Consider the following 17,783-nt stretch of genomic DNA (forward strand, 5'->3'; position numbering starts at 1 on the left):
TTATAACGCTAATGGTTGTATGGTACACCTGCTCTTTTTGTCTGTGTTGTAGTACTAAGTCTCAGCTAGGTAGCAGCACATCCCATTACAAGTAGCTAGGGTGCGCAGTCCAAACCCCTCTCCTAATATAAACCTAATTAGACCATAGCACAGTGGAGTCCCAAGCAAATCAAGAATACAACTGTATCAAAGTTATTCCAGAACTTGAAGTTTCTCTGAATTGAAGGGTAATAATTAGGTGATAAAAGGACGGGATGTCTATAGCAGGAATAGTTCCACAAATAGAAAGTTTCCTTCTTACCAGTTTGTATTATGAAACACGTCGATCAATTTGTGCTGAGGGCTACATAATTTGGACAAGTGCATGGTACAAAGATCAGTACAAAAGCCATAAGGATATATTGCACATCCTGGTACCGACATTCCAATGATAAGCCAGCGGATAGCAAGATATTCTTCAACATTTTTAATAAGGATACTGTTGCGTTGCAGATAGATGGCCACTGAATTTGATCCTATATGGACTCCAATATAATGTAAGCTGGTAAGAACGGAAACTTCTATTTTTGGAATTATTCCAGGTTAAGATTTACAGTCCATTTATCAATTTTATTGCTAAATATACCCCTATATCTGTGTTGACCTAATGAAATCCCTTATGTATGTTTGTTTGTGCTCAGACAGCAGTTTGTAGAGTGGAGAAGACTTCTGACTTTCCTATTACTGGGCAGTGGTTAATTACTACAGAAACCGATGGAGACAAAAAGACAGACATCTTTGATGCAGTCATGGTTTGCACCGGTCAACATGTGCAGCCCGTGTCATCAGTCAACACCATTCAAGGTAATTTTTAGAGTGCAAAGATGTAAAATGTGTTGCTGTTACCCACTTTCACTTTCACACTGCAAATTTAGGGGTAAATGAATTACATCCGCATTGTGATAAATAGGGTCTTTAATCTCTTAACTGCACTAATTTTCACATTTTAGAAACTATTTAAAATTGTGAATAACTTTTTTTTTTCTGCATTATAAAAATCCTTTATTTTTTTCACATAATTATCTTAGTAGGAGTTTGGAAGAGAGAAAGAAGGGCAATAGAGCGTATACTCTATATTTCACAGTGCCCTATATAAATAAACACTCATACACACACACACACACACACACACACGACTAATATATGCCCTCCCAACTGGATAACTAAATAACTAGTAGTACATACTGTAGGCCCCTCAGTTGAACTGGCCTAAGGTACAGTACAAACATTATCCACTAGCCTAAAATGTCTAACAATGATATCTAAACTACAAATTCCACATGGGTTAAGTGAACCATAAAAACAGAGGAGACCCAGCAAGGCAAAATGTAGCTAAGAGCACACTACTGTTCACTATCTTGGGAAATGCAGCCTGCACCTTTTAAATCCTAAAATTTACATAAGTAGAATCCTGGAGGCCTATTGTCTACACAAACACCAACCAATATGTATGGGGCCACGGCCTAGTGTGGGTCCGGCCTAGATTCCGTTAAGTGCAGCATTGTGAGGCTTGGTCCTTATGCCCTATTTGTTGGTAGGATAATAGGTATACAAATAAGTACTGATTGTCCAAAAGTACATACCTGTCCAGCGTCAACAGAGGACAAAGCATTTATAAAGCTCTATTTCAAATAGCACCTTGCCATGACACGACTTCTGCACTATTTTCTGACTAAATGTTGCAGTCAGCCGCTGTTGTCAAGGTTCTGCTGCAGATCGCTCTTCTTCCTACAGTTTTTAGACATGATCCCGCGGTCTTTGGTCTTTTTTCATCGCCACCGATCCTGCTCTCTGGGAGCTCTAGCCTTCCTGACCTCTGCCATTGGAATGGACTTTTCCTGTTCATACAGATGTATCCTCATACACTGTCTAGTTGCAGCAAAGTGACACTCTCAGCTTGCCAGGTCCCGGATGACTCGACTGCAACATTTATATATCTGTGTGTGACTGAGTCTGAACATGTTTCTGGAGTGCTACAATGCAGCAGCCATGGCTTTTAATCAGGCCAAGTTACATTGCATTCCATCTGCGACTTTGTACATGTTTAAAACTAATTCCTGTATTGTGAAAGTCGCAGCCTAGCATTACTAGTACACTTTAGTGGTGTTTCACTGCATCTGTGATGAGAATAAGATAAAAATTTTATGTAAAATATGGTATGCTACATCTCTAGGAGCGGCTCAATCTCCCCAGGCATCTAGGTGTATGAGGACACATCTGTGTTAGCAAGAGGGCAGAAGCTATGATGTGGCTTGCCAATGGCCTTCTCCCATTGATCGATCCATGGTGGATGATGTGGTGCCAATTTGGATTTGGGACTTGTAGATTTGTTGGACTTGGATCCATCCGGACTCGATCCCAGCACCACTGGAGGATATTTTCTCCAAGATGGTTATACTATATCCGGGTAAGCGTCCCTCGGCAGGCTTTTCACGTTTAACCATGGGTCCCTTATGTCCTGCACTAGCATCTTGCTCATATTCTCTTAGCCACATAAGTGATACAGACTGACAGTGTTTCTAGTAAGTAATGTGTGTTTTTTTTGCTCCACCATCTTCTGTGCTCATTGCTAGACAATGGCTTCTCTTCAGCTTCAAGTAAAAGCACAAGTGCCTCCGATTTAGTTCTTGTGCATGTGATTCTGGGACTGAATCTCCAAACTCCTGTCTCCTATTGATTTTTTAAGGATCCTTTTCCTGTACACCTTTGCTGATGGTAGTTTAGTCTGACTCACTGTGCTGACCCTACCTTTCAGTAAGTCTTGCCCTGTTGTGACTCAGACTGCCTTTGGATTATGGCCCTCATTCAGAGGGATTATGGCCCTCACTCAGAGGCTAGCGACCTCCTGGTCACTAGCTAAGCTGTGGGTTACCACCCATTGCTCCAGCGACTGACCAGGGTGATGGTCATGATGGTCAAGACCATTTCACGACCATCGGGGCTTGCGACGAGACCCTAAGGTTGGGTCTCGGCAACCGCAAGCCCCAGGGAGCTTCCTGCTCTGATCAAGCAGGAAGCTCCCCACTGTCATCACTGCTGATGTCAGTGCGGCCACCCACAAAACAGCAGGCGTTCCTCCGTTTGTGTAGCCACGCCCCCGCCCTGCCTACAAAACAGTGTGTGAGGTGTCGATCAACATCGACAGCCGCCCCTTTTGTAGTGAGCTCCAGAGCAAGATAATTTCTCTCTCGCTCCGCGGCATGCGCACACGCAGTGCGGCCGCTGCGCGTGCGCAGGGCTTTAACATCGACCCAGTTGCGAGCGCTCAGCGCTTGCGACCGGGTCTGAATGAGACCCTATATCTCTGTCTTTTACCTTACCTTGGTCCTTAACTGGATTTACTGTTTCCTGTTGTCTGCCCTGACCTAAAATTGTTCAATGGACATTGCCCTGAATTCAAACTCTAGATTCTGGTTTGGCCTGCTCCATGCTCATGATCTGTCAATTGACAAACTACAGTAACTAGAAGGATTCTGTTTTGTATGGTTAGGTTTGGTGCTGGAAATGCACCCAGCCAATCGTCATCAGGAGGAAAGTGGTTTGGGCTTTGCTACCATCTGCACACAGGTCATTTCACATTAACATAACTAGCTTGGAGGTTTGGTAGTAATGTGGCATTCTCTTGTAATCCAAAATGGATTACAAGAGAATGCTTAGGCATAACAATATTCAGGAACACAAGCACTGATTTGAACTTGTGATCAGTGCCCATGTATGACATTATCTTGACTTTGCACAGTATTTCTTTCCTCATACTGTACCTTCCCTGTTTGTATCTAGCACTTAATGCATCTGTTTCAATACTATATCTGTCAGTCTCCTGTTCTGTCTACTAAGTTCTTCCTGCAATATCTAAGATAATAAGTTCTTACTATCTGGAGCTTGAAGACCTGGGGCATCCAAGACCTCGTGGAGTCGTTTCAGGTATCTTCTTATTCCAGAAACACATCCAGTTAAAGTTGCACACATTCTGGCTGATGTAATATGTTAGATGGTTTAGCAGAAGTTTTAAAATATTCATAGAGATTGCATTTTATTTTGAACTGGTACATTTAGCCTCGCATTACCTTATGTATCATATAGAATGAACTATATTGCTATTTGGTTCAACTTGTCCAGACCAAGAGGTTATCGTGTTAGGGTGAATCATCCAGTGAATGAATGGTTAAGGTAATTCTCATATTAAAGGGGATGGTGTATGTAGAAGCAGTGGTGGTTCTAGGGGCGGGCAAGCAGGGCGATCACACGGGGCACTGCAGCTTATGGGCGCGGCTGCAGTCACCCCACCGGCGCAGACAAATCCAACGGCGCCTGCCTGCTGTTGCCCGCCGCCATAATAACAAAGTGCGGTGGCCGTGCCATAAAAGGTTCCTTCCCAGTCAGGGGCAGGCTGAGAAGAGGGGCTGTACTGTTGCTACAGGGCCGGCCCCATGTAGAAGATACTACATAAAAACTATGAGACATGTGCCATCATTATTACTATGTATACTTTTTGAAATACATTTTTGGTTTAAAGATTGAAGGAGTAGTTAGAATTTTACAACCTAAATAACAGAAGAGGTGTAGAAATTACCAGTGAATGAATGGTTAAGGTAATTCTCATATTCAAGGGGATAGTGTATGTAGAAGATACTACATAAAAGCTATGAGACATGTGCCATCATTATTACTATGTATACTTTTTGGAATACATTTTTGGTTTAAAGACTGAAGGAATAGTTAGAATTTTACAACCAAAATAACAGAAGAGATGTAGAAATTACCAGTGAATGAACGCACAATGCTAGCAAATGAACATTTAAGTCCAGTAAATGAATAATATAACTTACATCAATAAAACATAATCAATAGATCTAATCTAAGATTGTATGTACTTACATTTAAGATTACTGTATTAAACCTGAAAATGTTTGTTCACTGGTAGTTTTGATTCACCCTATATATTGTGATAAAAACTGTTAATTTAGTTGAACCTTTTTCTGAACCTATTCAAGATAATGACAAGTTTGTTTTTTTACCCCTTTCATCAAGAATTACAAGTTCTGCTCCCAATTAAATTACTAAGGCAGTTACATTGCTTAATGAATCCACTAACAGAGGTGCTTTTTCTATCATCCACTGAATAATAATAAAATCAAGCGTAGGTAACTGCACAATCATTTGGGGTAGGTATTTTCAATTACACACACACACTTATTTTTAGCCCATCATTCACACCCTTGTATAATATACAATGGAAATTTTTGCTTTCTTTCCATAAAGGTATTGAAAATTTTAAAGGACAAGTTATAGATTGTCGAGAATACAAGAGGCCAGTTGGGTTTGATAACAAACGAATATTAATAGTCGGCATGGGCAACACTGGAGTTGATATTTCAACCGAACTTTGTACACGAGCCTCACAGGTATATTATGGAACTAGACTTTCATTAAAATACTGTATAACATGTGAATTATGTTTTTATTAAATTTTATTTTAAATCTAATCAAAGAGAAGCATATACTGTACTTTGCTTTTTAACTTAGTGTTCATTGTAACCTGCCTATTTGCAGTCTTTGATTCCAGATTAGTGCAATCTACATAAAAAGCATATTTAATTTAAATACATCAATAAAAATACTTGATCTGGCACATCAAACCTAACTCACTGAGTAGGAATGGTATTTATAACTATAGCACAGATAAGAATGAACAGGCAATCAATGTGTTAAGTGACAAATATTTGATCGCTCTGTTCATCTAAACAACATTGCTCCATTTGTGGGTTGTGTTATACTTGTGGTTCTACAATATGAAGCTTAGACATCCATTGATAGTTACACTTTATTCTCCTCCACATACACGACTGCATGGGTACAGGAAATGTGACCACTCCTGAGCTAGAAACCTCCATGCATGGTGCTGAAAATAAATGTGGCCCCTTTCTATTATATGTAAATAGAAATAATAATAAAGCACCTTTAATGTTTTGAGCTGCTTCCTTACTTCTTATAAATAATAGGAAGTGAACAATATAGGTAATAGGGAAGCGATGTGTGTTTAACGTGAACGTGTAATAGTATGTCGCAAAATGGTTGAAAAATGATTGAAAGAATGTATATATGTGGTATATTTCATGCCAGTAAAAAGATATGTGTGAGAAATTGGGTGATGAGTGAAAAATGGCAGCCATCAAAAATACAATATGAAAAAGAAAAAAAATTCTTAAAAAAAACCTCTTAAAACCTACTTCTAAAAGTATACAAAAATTATGCGGTGGCATACACAGAGTGTTTGCACTGTTCAGGCGATCTGTTTAGCACTTAGCACTGTGCTTTACAGACCTGCCGGTGGCTTGGTGCTTAGTGGCTTGTTGCTTGTGAATATCTATTCACAAGCACCAAGCCACTGGCAGGTCTGAAAAACACAGTGCTAAGTGCTAAACAGATCGCCTGAACAGTGCAAACACTCTGTGTATGCCACCTCATCCATCGCGCTGAAGACAGAGTGCACACTGCACACTAGCTTGTCTATTTAAGACACAAGTGCCGGAGAGAGAACTGAAGCAGTTGCAGAAGTTTTATGACCCAGAAGTCCCTCTGGCATCCTTCTGCGCATGCGCAGAAGTACACATGCCGCACTGGGGGTGCTGGGTTTGATTGGATCCTTCTCAGGGAGTTGCGATTAGAAGCTCATAGGCTAAAGATGGCATTGCTCACTGCATCCAAGCCCCGGAATGTATTGCATTCTGGGGCCTGGTGCATATGCGGTAATGCAGCAAATATATATTGGTGCGATCCAGTTCTCCTAAAATCCAAGTTGTGGTTCTGATCTCCTGAGGAGATCCGGACAGATTCGAGTCAAAGTCTTATCTTTCCGCGGTACATTTTTATCAATCTTAAAAAAACAACAACCCAGAACTAAAACCAAAACACAGAGATGAATCAAGAACCAAAACCAAAACATGGGGGTCAGCGTACATCTCTAATATATTCATGTATTTTTTAACAAATATGTTATAATGTTAGCACTTTTTTGTTTAATATATAATATATATTTTTTGGGTTAATATTGCACTATTAGCCTTGATCATTTGACATAGATAAACGGGCACTGCACATCCTTGTATCTCACCAATGTAATATGATTTACAGGTGTACCTTAGCACCAGAAAAGGAGTATGGGTTCTTCAGCGTCTAGGGAAAGGAGGATTTCCTTTTGATGTGTTGTACCTGCGCCGTTACAGAAAGTGGATCCAAAAGTTTGTGCCGCCAGCTATATCCAGATGGATGATGAAGAAATATATGAACGATCAATTTGACCATGAAATGTACAACATAGAACCTGAGGGGTAAATTAAAGTTTGGTGATTGCTCTTCAAGACATTTTCAAACACATTTGAAGTATTAATTATAATTTGTAGCAAAAATGCCAATCTTGCTTATTTTAAACTGAAATTAAAGGGGGAATTTAATTAGATCCGTTAAGTTAACAGATGTTAATTGAATGCCAGACCCTATTCAATTAGCCCCGTTTATCAGGGAGTTATTTTTCTGGGTCTCCTGAGATCCTAAAAGAATTCCCCAATAAGTGTGCTATTATTGGGTGATAGCAGCCACTTAACGCCTGAATCCGTGAAGTTTTCACTTATCCTGGGTGTTAAGGCCGATAACCCATGTTAACACCCATTACCTAGTTGAAAAAGGAGGCTAATTGAATTGCTTTGGGCTATAAAGCCCAAGGCTACCTCCCTTTTTTACTGGTGGTAACTTATCACCTGTAATTGAATTCCCCCTAAGACACTCAAGAGAGTAATAAGATGAAAGGAGCAAACACAGATCTGTCCTCATTCATGTTTTTGTGCTATTTGGTAGAAGATGCTTGGCGCGACATAGGCGCTTCGCCATGGGTAGTGATCCCCTATACCTTATGTACTTTTTCTCTGAATTTTGAATCTTATTTGTATCTTATTTGCATTGTAGCCACACACAAAATTGCTTGTAGGTGGAAATTCATTTGTTTTCACCCGTGGCTGTTAGTAATGGGTGCCCAGTGGAGCAATTCAATTCTTGCCCAACCAGGTGTGAATACCATGGGCACACAGATTTCTGCTCGCACCCTGCTGGATGGCGAGCACAAAATGGCAAAATCGGAAAAGTCCTAGCATTAACCAGGAATGTAGACAGGTTTAGCCACTTTACATTGCCAACCTTGGTCTATTTGGGCGTGGCATAGGTGGCCAAAACAATTAAATATCACCCCCCATACTCCCTTTAGACCGGGCACAAAAAACAATTGAATTCCCCCCATAGTGTACTAGTAACACTAGATTAGAATTGTACTTTCATACTTTCCGTGGCATGCCAAACAGGTCAATTTGCCGCAATTTAAGGGCAGGTGTATGTCATTGTCAACAGATTTGTAGCTAAAGTAATTAGAGAAAAAATTGTGATGTGGAATAAAGGAATGTAGAGCAGTGGTTCTCAGCCTTATACCTCAAGTTTTCCTACCAGGTCATGTTTTGAGAATATCTGTCTGTGGAAGCAGGTGGGATAATTACTGACCCAGCAAAATAGTGCATGATTTAAGAAATATACAAGCATGACCTATTGGTGATACTTGAAGACAGGCATTGAAAACCTCTGCTGTAGATTAAGCAGCAAATTTTTATACATACAATACTGTTACGACCAGGGGTTAAAGTGGGCAGGAACGGGATGGAACTGAGTTCCGTCACCTCTAATAGTAGTCCCTGCACAGAAGTCCCACAGAGAGCCAGTCACTGTCTGCCTAGGGAGGCTCAATTTCTTCAGAGGTCCCTTGTTTCAGAGAAACCAGCATATAGGTAAGGAAAGAATCAAGCAAAGGCAATATATAGGGGTTGAAAAAAAACATTGGGCATCCAAGTGACATAGACTAGTTTGCAGGGACCCCATCAAAAAACTCAAAGGCACGGCAGAAAAATAAAACTTAAGATATATTGCCAAGGCGGCCCCCAGCCATTCACTTTACCATTTCCTATACACAACAGTGTGTGTGTGTGTGTGTGTGTAAAGAACAGTTTTCACACTTGTTTTGGCCTGTCAGACTAGCGTGGCAGGGGGGTGGGGAGTAGGCGGCGGGAGAGATGACTTCCTCCACCTCTCCAGAACCGCTTTAAGCCCTGGTTACGACTAAATTACAGAATTTGGGAAAACACTAATAGGAACAGGAAATAGTTTCAATTTACTATGCTAGGCTTTGAGCCTCAGCGGCGTATTTATTTTACAGGTTGAGTCTCCCATATACAAAATGCTTGGGACCAGAAGTATTTTGGATATAATATTTTTCTGTGTTCACTGGAATATTTGAATACCATAATGAGATCTTTATGGATTGGACCGAAGTCTAAACACAGAATGCACGTGTTTCATATACACCTTATACATAAACATAGCCTGTAGGTAATTTAAAACAATAATTTTAATGTGTGTGCATTAAACTAAGTTTGTGTACCTTAACCCAACAGAAAGCAGAGGTGTCACTATCTCAGTCATGCTCAAAAAATTCTGTATTTCTGAATATTCCATTATTCGAAATTTTGGATATGGGAGATTCAACCTGTATTTTGTTTTACTTTAATGGCTTCAATATTTTGCGTGGATTCATCATAAATTAGTAATTTTGAGCTGAAAACATTCACTATGCATCAAGATTTTTCTTTTAAACTTACTGTGAATAATAAGAATTTGGTAAATATCAAGAAGATTAAATTAGTATTAATTTATTTCAATGCTAACAGCACATTGTTGCATTAGTTTGTTTATTTGGTACATATAATTCTAGGAATTGAGCAGTCATTGGTTAATGAGTAATTCTATTTGGTACATACAATTCTAGGCATTGAGAGGTCATTGGTTAATGAGTAATTCCAGTGAAATGAGTAACACTGAAGCAAGGTAGCAGTACTTATCTAGTGTCAGTTTTGCAGTTTTAGTTCTGAAGCTGGACACGCAAGCACTGATATTGGTAGCAGTGACTGCAAATTGGGACAATAGGTTCAGATTGGTCAAAAATGATCGCTGTGCTGGGAATTACCTGAATTAATCTGATCAGATCTTCAAGCATACCCAAAAATGATCTGGTCAGCAGATTGCTGTCTGGCTAAGTGTGGTTGTGGCCCTGTACAGCTCTAGTGCAATATAACCACTTGTTCCAAGTGCCAAATGGCTTAATCTGTTCAGTTTGGTTATTTACATGTATGGCATTTTATTCGGAATTCATCCTATTGCTTGGGGTTTTAACCAGATCTCAGTGTATGAATCTTTTATATTTTTGTGACTACCTTTACACATGATTCACTACAATTGGGACATTAATAAAATATACAGTAATTTGCTTCACTGAATAATTGAACACTGCATACCTTTTTTTACACATGTATTACTAGATTTTTTTTTTATTGAAAATAATATATTTTTTAATCATAGAATTGAGTGGAAGGAGCCTCTTGTAAATGAAGAGTTTGCAAGCCGTGTTCTATCGGGTTCAATTATTATGAAGGCAGGAGTGACAACATTTGCTGAGACATCAGCCCATTTTGAAGACAATTCTGTTGTGAACAATATTGATATTATCATATTTGCCACAGGATATAACTACAGTTTCCCTTTTCTGGATGAATCAGTTGTCAAGATTGATGATAACAAAGGATCTTTCTACAAAAAAATGATTCCTTTGACCATTGAAAAGCCCACAATAGCGTTCATTTCCTTTGTTCTTCCAGTTGGGCCAACTATGGTCATTGCTGAACTACAGTCCCGATGGGCTACAAGACTTTTTAAGGGTAAAATATTGATCAATAGTATAATGAACAAATTTAAAGTGCTCAAATGTTTTAATCAACTAAATAAATGTATATGTTGTTAATATATTTTTTCAGGATTACACAAACTTCCAAATGCAGAAGAAATGAAAGAAGAAATGGTAAAGGATGAACAGCAGAGAAAAAAATTGTAAGAAAAAAGAAACCGCTTTTATTTATTTAATGATTAATACAAGTAATATAGTTTATAATTTCAAGTTAATGAAATATATGGACATCACATAAAAAATAATTGGTAGTGCTCCCTATATTTGAATAGGGTGTGGTATGAAAAGTTGACATTCAGAATGTCAACATACTGTAGACATTAGGTCAAGATGGTCAGAATGTTGACATTCATTTTAGCCTGTTGACACCAGAATGCAGACAAACCCATTTCTGCATATTTTAGCTTAACCATAAACCAAAAATTAACACTAAAATGTATTGATGACATTCTGGTGTAAACATGTTAAATGTCGATATTGTGGCCATGTTGACATTTATGAATGTCAACATTAGCTATGTACAACTTTTAAGTATGGTATAAAAATCTGTAATGTACAAGTAATCATATAAAGATAGCTGAATAAAATAAGATTTAAGAGCAGTATAGTAAAAAACATAAGGCCAGCTGTATAGATAGGGATGTGGATCTCAGAATCCTGGCTCCGGCATCCCGTCCGCCGCAATCACGATGGTAAATAGTGGGTTTGGGGGGAGGGTTAGGGGTTGGGATTAGGCACTAGGTGGAGAGTTAGGGTTATGCACTAAGGGTGGAGGGTTAGGTTTAGGGTGCGGGGAGGTTAGGTTTAGGCACTGGAGGTAGGGAGGGTTAGGGTAGGGAGAGAGGAGGGTTAGAATACTGACCGACAAGTGTTGGTATTATAACCCTGTTGGGCATCTCATACCCATCCTGTAAAGATAGTCTGTCAAGATGCTCAATCCAGTAAAGCCAGTTATTTATCTTATTTGACCAAATAATTTGTTCCAAAAGTAGAACAGGCACAAACCTTTTTTAAAACCCTACATTATACTAATACAGGATTGTGAGTATATGAAATCCAGTCAGGACATTCTATAAAAAGGATCTTTTAGAAGTGTGTCACTAGAAATTTAATACAGTAACGTATTAACTTTACTGCAACAATGTCTGCTACAATATAGAATCATTGTGGCTACATAAATATCAACTTTCCATTATTTGAAACAACACAGGCACCTATTTGTTTAGTACAGTGTGGAATCAGGATATATAGGGCATCTTTTAGGCCCCTGCTGAGATTAATTTTGCTGTTTGGATATTTAATATGTACATGTAAATGTTTTTTTTTAGGATATGTGTATTTTGCATTTTTATTATGATATTGTGATTAAAATAGGTTATTAATCCTTATTGCCTTATGTCTGATAAGCGCCACCTCACACCAATTCTTTGTTCTTTTTTAAAATCCATCTAGGTAGGAAAAAGGTATCCATAGATGGATTAGTAGCCTCAGTTTCATTTATTTATTAATGCATTAACCCAGTGGTTCAAAAACTTTTTGGAATCACGGCACCCTAGAGTATCAGCATTGTTTTCACGGCACTCCTAAGTTTAAGTTTGTTATTGAGAAATTCTGAAAAAAATGTAGTAAAGTAGTAATGTAAAGTAAATTGTGCTTTCCTGTCATCCTTAGGTTCAGTTATGTGGTGGTGGACAGGTTTACACTTCTGTTTGTTCACATATTTACATTACATTAACCATAAATAATTTGATTTGGTGCTGGACCACCAACCTGAGGCACCCCTGCAAGTGTCTCGAGGCACCCCAGGGTGCCACGGCGCACAGTTTGGGAACCACTGCACTCACCTAATACTTTTTATCAAAATGTATCTGGCGTCCTCTGTATTCTTTCTCACTCAGTATAAATACTGCGATCAAGAGTTAAACCATTAAGCCATTAAGTTAAACCAGTAGCACAAATTACCATTTTAGAAATGCTCATGTGATATCAGCACAAATTGAACCTCAAACTGTATAATAACTGTATATACATGTAGAGATGTTACATCTGTGTGCTAAAGGAGAAACCAGGTGAATGCAGTCACTATGTCAATATTCATAATGTTAAAATACAATGTAGACAATTATTTTGTTGACATGATTAAAATGTTGACATAGTCAAAATGTCAACACATGAAAAGTTGACAAAGGGAAAATGTTGACATTGGCATTAGGGTTAGGTATACCTTAGAAATACATTGTTGACATTCTAACTTTGTTTACATTTCATCAGTGGTAGAATGGTAAGTCGAGTGCAATGCAGTGAACAGCCGATGAGAGCATGGAGTATGGTATTGGTTATGAGTTGAAAGAAATGCTTCCATTTTCAAGGTTGTGTATAGCTGGAGACAGCATAGGGATCACTTGCACTTTCCCATGATGATATTGCATTTGAAAAAATGTGGCAACCCGGTGGTGACACCAGAGATTAAATTGTGCCAATGTGTGGGTTCTATCAACACTCATTGGGAGACAAGGAATGATGTGTTTTTTTACCCTTTCTGGCATGTTCTCACCTTTGGGTGAAATGCACAATATTTTGCAGGTTCTCATTGAGAGTTGACAGGACTCACAACTAATTAACAACTTCTTAACCATGCTAACCTTACATCCAACGTTTCTGTTTAATGTATAAACTATCATTAGGGAAAATAAGTGTATAAAATCACTTACCTTACTATGTAGAAGACACCAGTTTACTTCCAATGAAAAAGTAGTGGCACTGCTGAGACTTGTCTTCCAGTGTGTACAGTAGCTGCAATTTCCACCTTTTTCTGCTGTAGAAATACAGGTCTCAGGCATGGTAGCACCTCTTATTATGTTTAACATTAGGATGTGCAGTCCAGGCCCCACCCCTTTTTCATGTGTGTGTGTTTAGGGTACATTTGACGGTGAGACCCCTTCTCTTGGGCTAGCAGTCCTCCTACCTGCCCCAGGTGAGTTTAATTGGCATGGGTCCTTTACTTTGCAGTACACACATTAAAATGGGCTCTATTAAAGTTAAGTTCTAGATAAACTGATTTAATATATCAGTATTAGGGATGTTAGTGTCCCACATTTTTTGAGGTTCACCATGACGTGGTAGGTGGGCAAACATCTTTGTCTAAACATGTTCTAAGAACCTAACTTAAAAAACCATGTTAATTGTTGGAGTGTATTATAAACATTTTGATCATCAGAATTCTTATGCTGGGCATACACTATACAATTATCCGTCAGATAAATGCCCAATCTGGCTGGTTGGAATGAAAACCTGGTAATCTATGGGAGCAAATGGCAGTAGATCATATGGTTTTAAACACTGAAAAACGGATAGAAAACAATAGTTTAAATTGGTTACATTTGTGTGTTTTAACCAATTTGTCTGAACTACCATTTTTGTCTGTTTTCCAGTGTTTGTGAGTAAATGGTCGATTGTCATTTGCTCCCATACATGACCAGATATTAATTTCAACCAGCCAGATTGGACAGATATCTGTCAGATAATTGTATAGTGTATGCCCATCAATATTGATTAGTGTGCACCTGCAATTTCCTCTATTTATTGCAGAGACTCTGTCGATGTGAGGGAGCTATGATTGCAGACCTGATTAACCCTATTTTTAGATCTATTCAGTACCTGCAGTCACAGACAGCTCAAAAGGGGGGCTGGTGATCAGATATTTTCTTTGAGACGTGGAGATTTGGAGTGTTGTGATTTTTATTTTGTTTGTTTTTTTACTCTTTATGGGGTCCTCTAATTCCTCTGAGTGTTGGAAAAATTAGGCAGATAATTGTCACCAAAGAATTGAATTGACTGACGGAAGAGGAGATTATAAAGCTTTTTATAGTTAGTTTGTATTGGTTCAAATGTCTGTGGGGTCATGTATTAATTGATTTGAAGATTTTTTTTTTATGTTTCCCTGGGTTCTCTAAGGGCCTGATTCAGAGCCACTCGTAAGCGGCCGCTCATTCGTTCGGAGCGATGTTCGCACATCTGCGCATGCGTATGGGTATTAGTACGCATGCGCAAACCAGTCAGTGCGGTCAGAAATCGTGTGCTCGCAATATAGCGAATGCCTGCTAATTTGAGTGATAGGATGAGGCGTTTGTGGGTGGTAACAAGGGATGGTGCTTGAAAACGGGGAGTGGACATCCGAACGCAGGCGTGCCAAACGGTCAAAATGGGCGTTTAATGGGTGTGCATAATTAACAAAGCAGTGTCATCGACCAAGTCAGTTGGGTGTCTTTTAGCCAGAACTGCTCGCATGATTGCGGTAGGAAAATGCTACCACAAGAATAGCGAGCAGTTCATTCGCCTTTCGATGTACTCGATTAATCTAATAAATAGCGGAGATGACGTATGATGCGAGCGGCCAGGGGGCGTTTTTTACAAAAAACGTCCGCATGTTTTGTTCGCTCGTTCAGACATAGAGGCGTCAAAAGACCGCAAAGAGTGAACGGTCAATTTAAATAGCCAGCCCCTTTTTCTGGATGAGCGAGCGCAAATAGCGTCCGGCTCTGAATCAGGCCCTCAGATCTCAATAATAGAAAGTTGAGATTATGCTTTGCTTTTAAAGGTTGCAGTTGAATGGACAAGTTGTTTAGTTAGGTTATCTTCTGTTTAGAGACCATACTGATTAGGTGTCCCCTCAGGAAAGTGTTATGTGCTGTCCAAAGAGCAGCTGGGAATGTGTCAATAAGATCATTGAGAAGTGTTCTCCAATGAGCCCTTTCTGTAGTTGAGATGTAATGTCCTAGATATAGATAAGGAGGCATGGTTAGAACACATTAGCTAATGGACATAAAATGAATTCAAATTTATAACTAGATTATGGTTGAGCAGGATTATTATTTAGTCACATGGACTGTGGTGTAGAATATGTAGTCTCAGGTTTAGGCTAGTTGTTCTAGCCTCAAGCAATTAAAAAAAATTGAATAAAGTTAACAGAGAACCTTTGTTTGGTCAAGAACAAAAGTTGGGAACTATTGCCCTTGGTAACAGTTGCCCATTTCATTCATGGTGGTTGGTGTGGGTCACTTTTTGTGGTGTCTGAGGCAGAGGAGCTTCTTCAGCAAGGTGATTTTCCTTCATTGTAAATCTATATCAAGAGGCTAAACTGCTACAATGATGATTTGGGAAACCACTTTTTATTTGAAATTAGATGGCAAGTAGTGATAGAAGCTTCCTGGGTTCCTCCATTGCTGATGCTCCACTCCAATGACTGTGCATGTTCCAAGGACACAAGTAATCAGAGTGCCATCTGGAGCATGGAATCTGCACCTTAAACCAAACAGCTAAAATCACATAATTTGGGCCTGTTTTTGTTCCTACAAGATTATTAACCCTAATAACAATTATTTTCAGGCAGTTTCAGTCAATTTTAACCACCTCACAGCTCAGAATTTTGTTTTCAATACTTTTCACCAATATAGGCCAAAGGTTGCAGCATGCTGGTTGGCTAAAGTAAGGGACAGAGCAGCAGCACAACCGCAAGGCAGTTTAAAAAAATATAGGAAATCTATGAAGCATTACCACACAGCAGTGGCAGACATGATTGCAGTTTAATAAACTATAAAAATGTCAGTCAGCAATGCCCCAAACTGCGCTTAATGCAAAGTAAAAAAGGTACAAGGTGGAATTGTCGTTGGGCCCTCCAAACCACTCTTATGTTGGATATTTTAAAGAACATGCACACTTAACAAACCGAGCACTTTAGCAACAAGGACAGACACTTTTGTGGCTGAAGTGATTGGTTTGTTTGGGCCCCCACAAAACAATTTTTTGGAACGACTTGCATCATATTATTAAGGAGGAGGTTGATGATGAAGGTGTTGGCATGTGGACACAAATATCCCCCTCATCCTACTTTTGCACTTCCTTCACACTATCATCCTCAATTACTATTATTTCACCATCTAATACTAACACAGTTGTCATGACTGACAGCTGTCATACTTGCTTCCTCTATCAAAGAATTGTTTAACAGTCAATTGTTTTTATAAACTACTACTAGTAGTAGTCTTCTTGGTTCCTTTCTGGATGAAGATCCACCTCCAGCAGCAGCTTCCTCTATCAAAGAATTGTTTAACAGTCAATTGTTTTTATAAACTACTACTAGTAGTAGTCTTCTTGGTTCCTTTCTGGATGAAGATCCACCTCCAGCAGCAGCAATAGGTCTAGTGCTCAATGATTCTTCTGAGGAATCTTGGACAAGGGAAGAGTCACCCAACCTTATCCTGTATGCAGAACTACCTCCAAACATTAGGATATTGTTGATGAAGATGTTTGCGGTAATGATTGCAGGTGCTGGGATCTAGCTGAGAGAAGGGAGCAATGTTGTACTGTCTGTTGTTGTTATATTTTTAGCACCAGTTTCTGATGTTTCCAAAAACATTCCCTAAATTTGCTGAAAATTACGTAACAGGAAGGAGGTTCCTAGATGGTTATGATCCCTCTCTCTACTTACTCTGGCTTTACAAAGGCTACAGATGGCTTGACAATGTCTGGATATGGGTAGGAATAATTTCACACATAAGAAGTGGATTTTATGTCTCATGCCCAGGCATGACAATGGTCTTTTAACATGGGCAACAACTGTTTCAACTGGTGCCTGATTTACACAAACAACATCGTCATTAGCAACATCCGCATTAACAACATCCTCTTCAACAACATCCTCATCATCAACGTCCTTATTAGCATCAGCTACACAAATATCCTCCTCATCCTGGTGTACTTCCATTGTAGCATCCTCAATATCAGCATGTTGACTTGTGCTACTCATCCCCACATTTGCAGAGAGTGCACAAGTGGTGGAAGGATGCTCCTCTTTGAGTACAGTATTAGAAAGGTAAATCAATATAAAACAATAGCGATCCACGTTAAATAGTGC

The 17,783-nt window shown here is 39.1% G+C and overlaps 1 protein-coding gene across 2 annotated transcripts in view; it reads left to right on the forward strand.

Moving 5' to 3' along the window:
• LOC148540774 (dimethylaniline monooxygenase [N-oxide-forming] 2-like) overlaps positions 1 to 17,783 on the forward strand; it is a 121,589-nt gene that overhangs the window by 97,716 nt on the left and 6,090 nt on the right. For both annotated transcript variants that reach the window (XM_088482021.1, XM_088482012.1), the window contains exons 4-8: positions 681 to 843; positions 5,302 to 5,444; positions 7,174 to 7,370; positions 10,489 to 10,844; positions 10,941 to 11,013. In XM_088482021.1, the coding sequence (XP_088338147.1) occupies positions 681 to 843; positions 5,302 to 5,444; positions 7,174 to 7,370; positions 10,489 to 10,844; positions 10,941 to 11,013 (932 nt within the window). The remainder of the gene's footprint in view (positions 1 to 680; positions 844 to 5,301; positions 5,445 to 7,173; positions 7,371 to 10,488; positions 10,845 to 10,940; positions 11,014 to 17,783) is intronic.

Source organism: Taudactylus pleione, unplaced genomic scaffold (assembly GCF_031769625.1).
Source record: "Taudactylus pleione unplaced genomic scaffold, aTauple2 ptg000017l, whole genome shotgun sequence".
In the NCBI taxonomy this organism is placed as follows: Eukaryota; Metazoa; Chordata; class Amphibia; order Anura; family Myobatrachidae; genus Taudactylus; species Taudactylus pleione.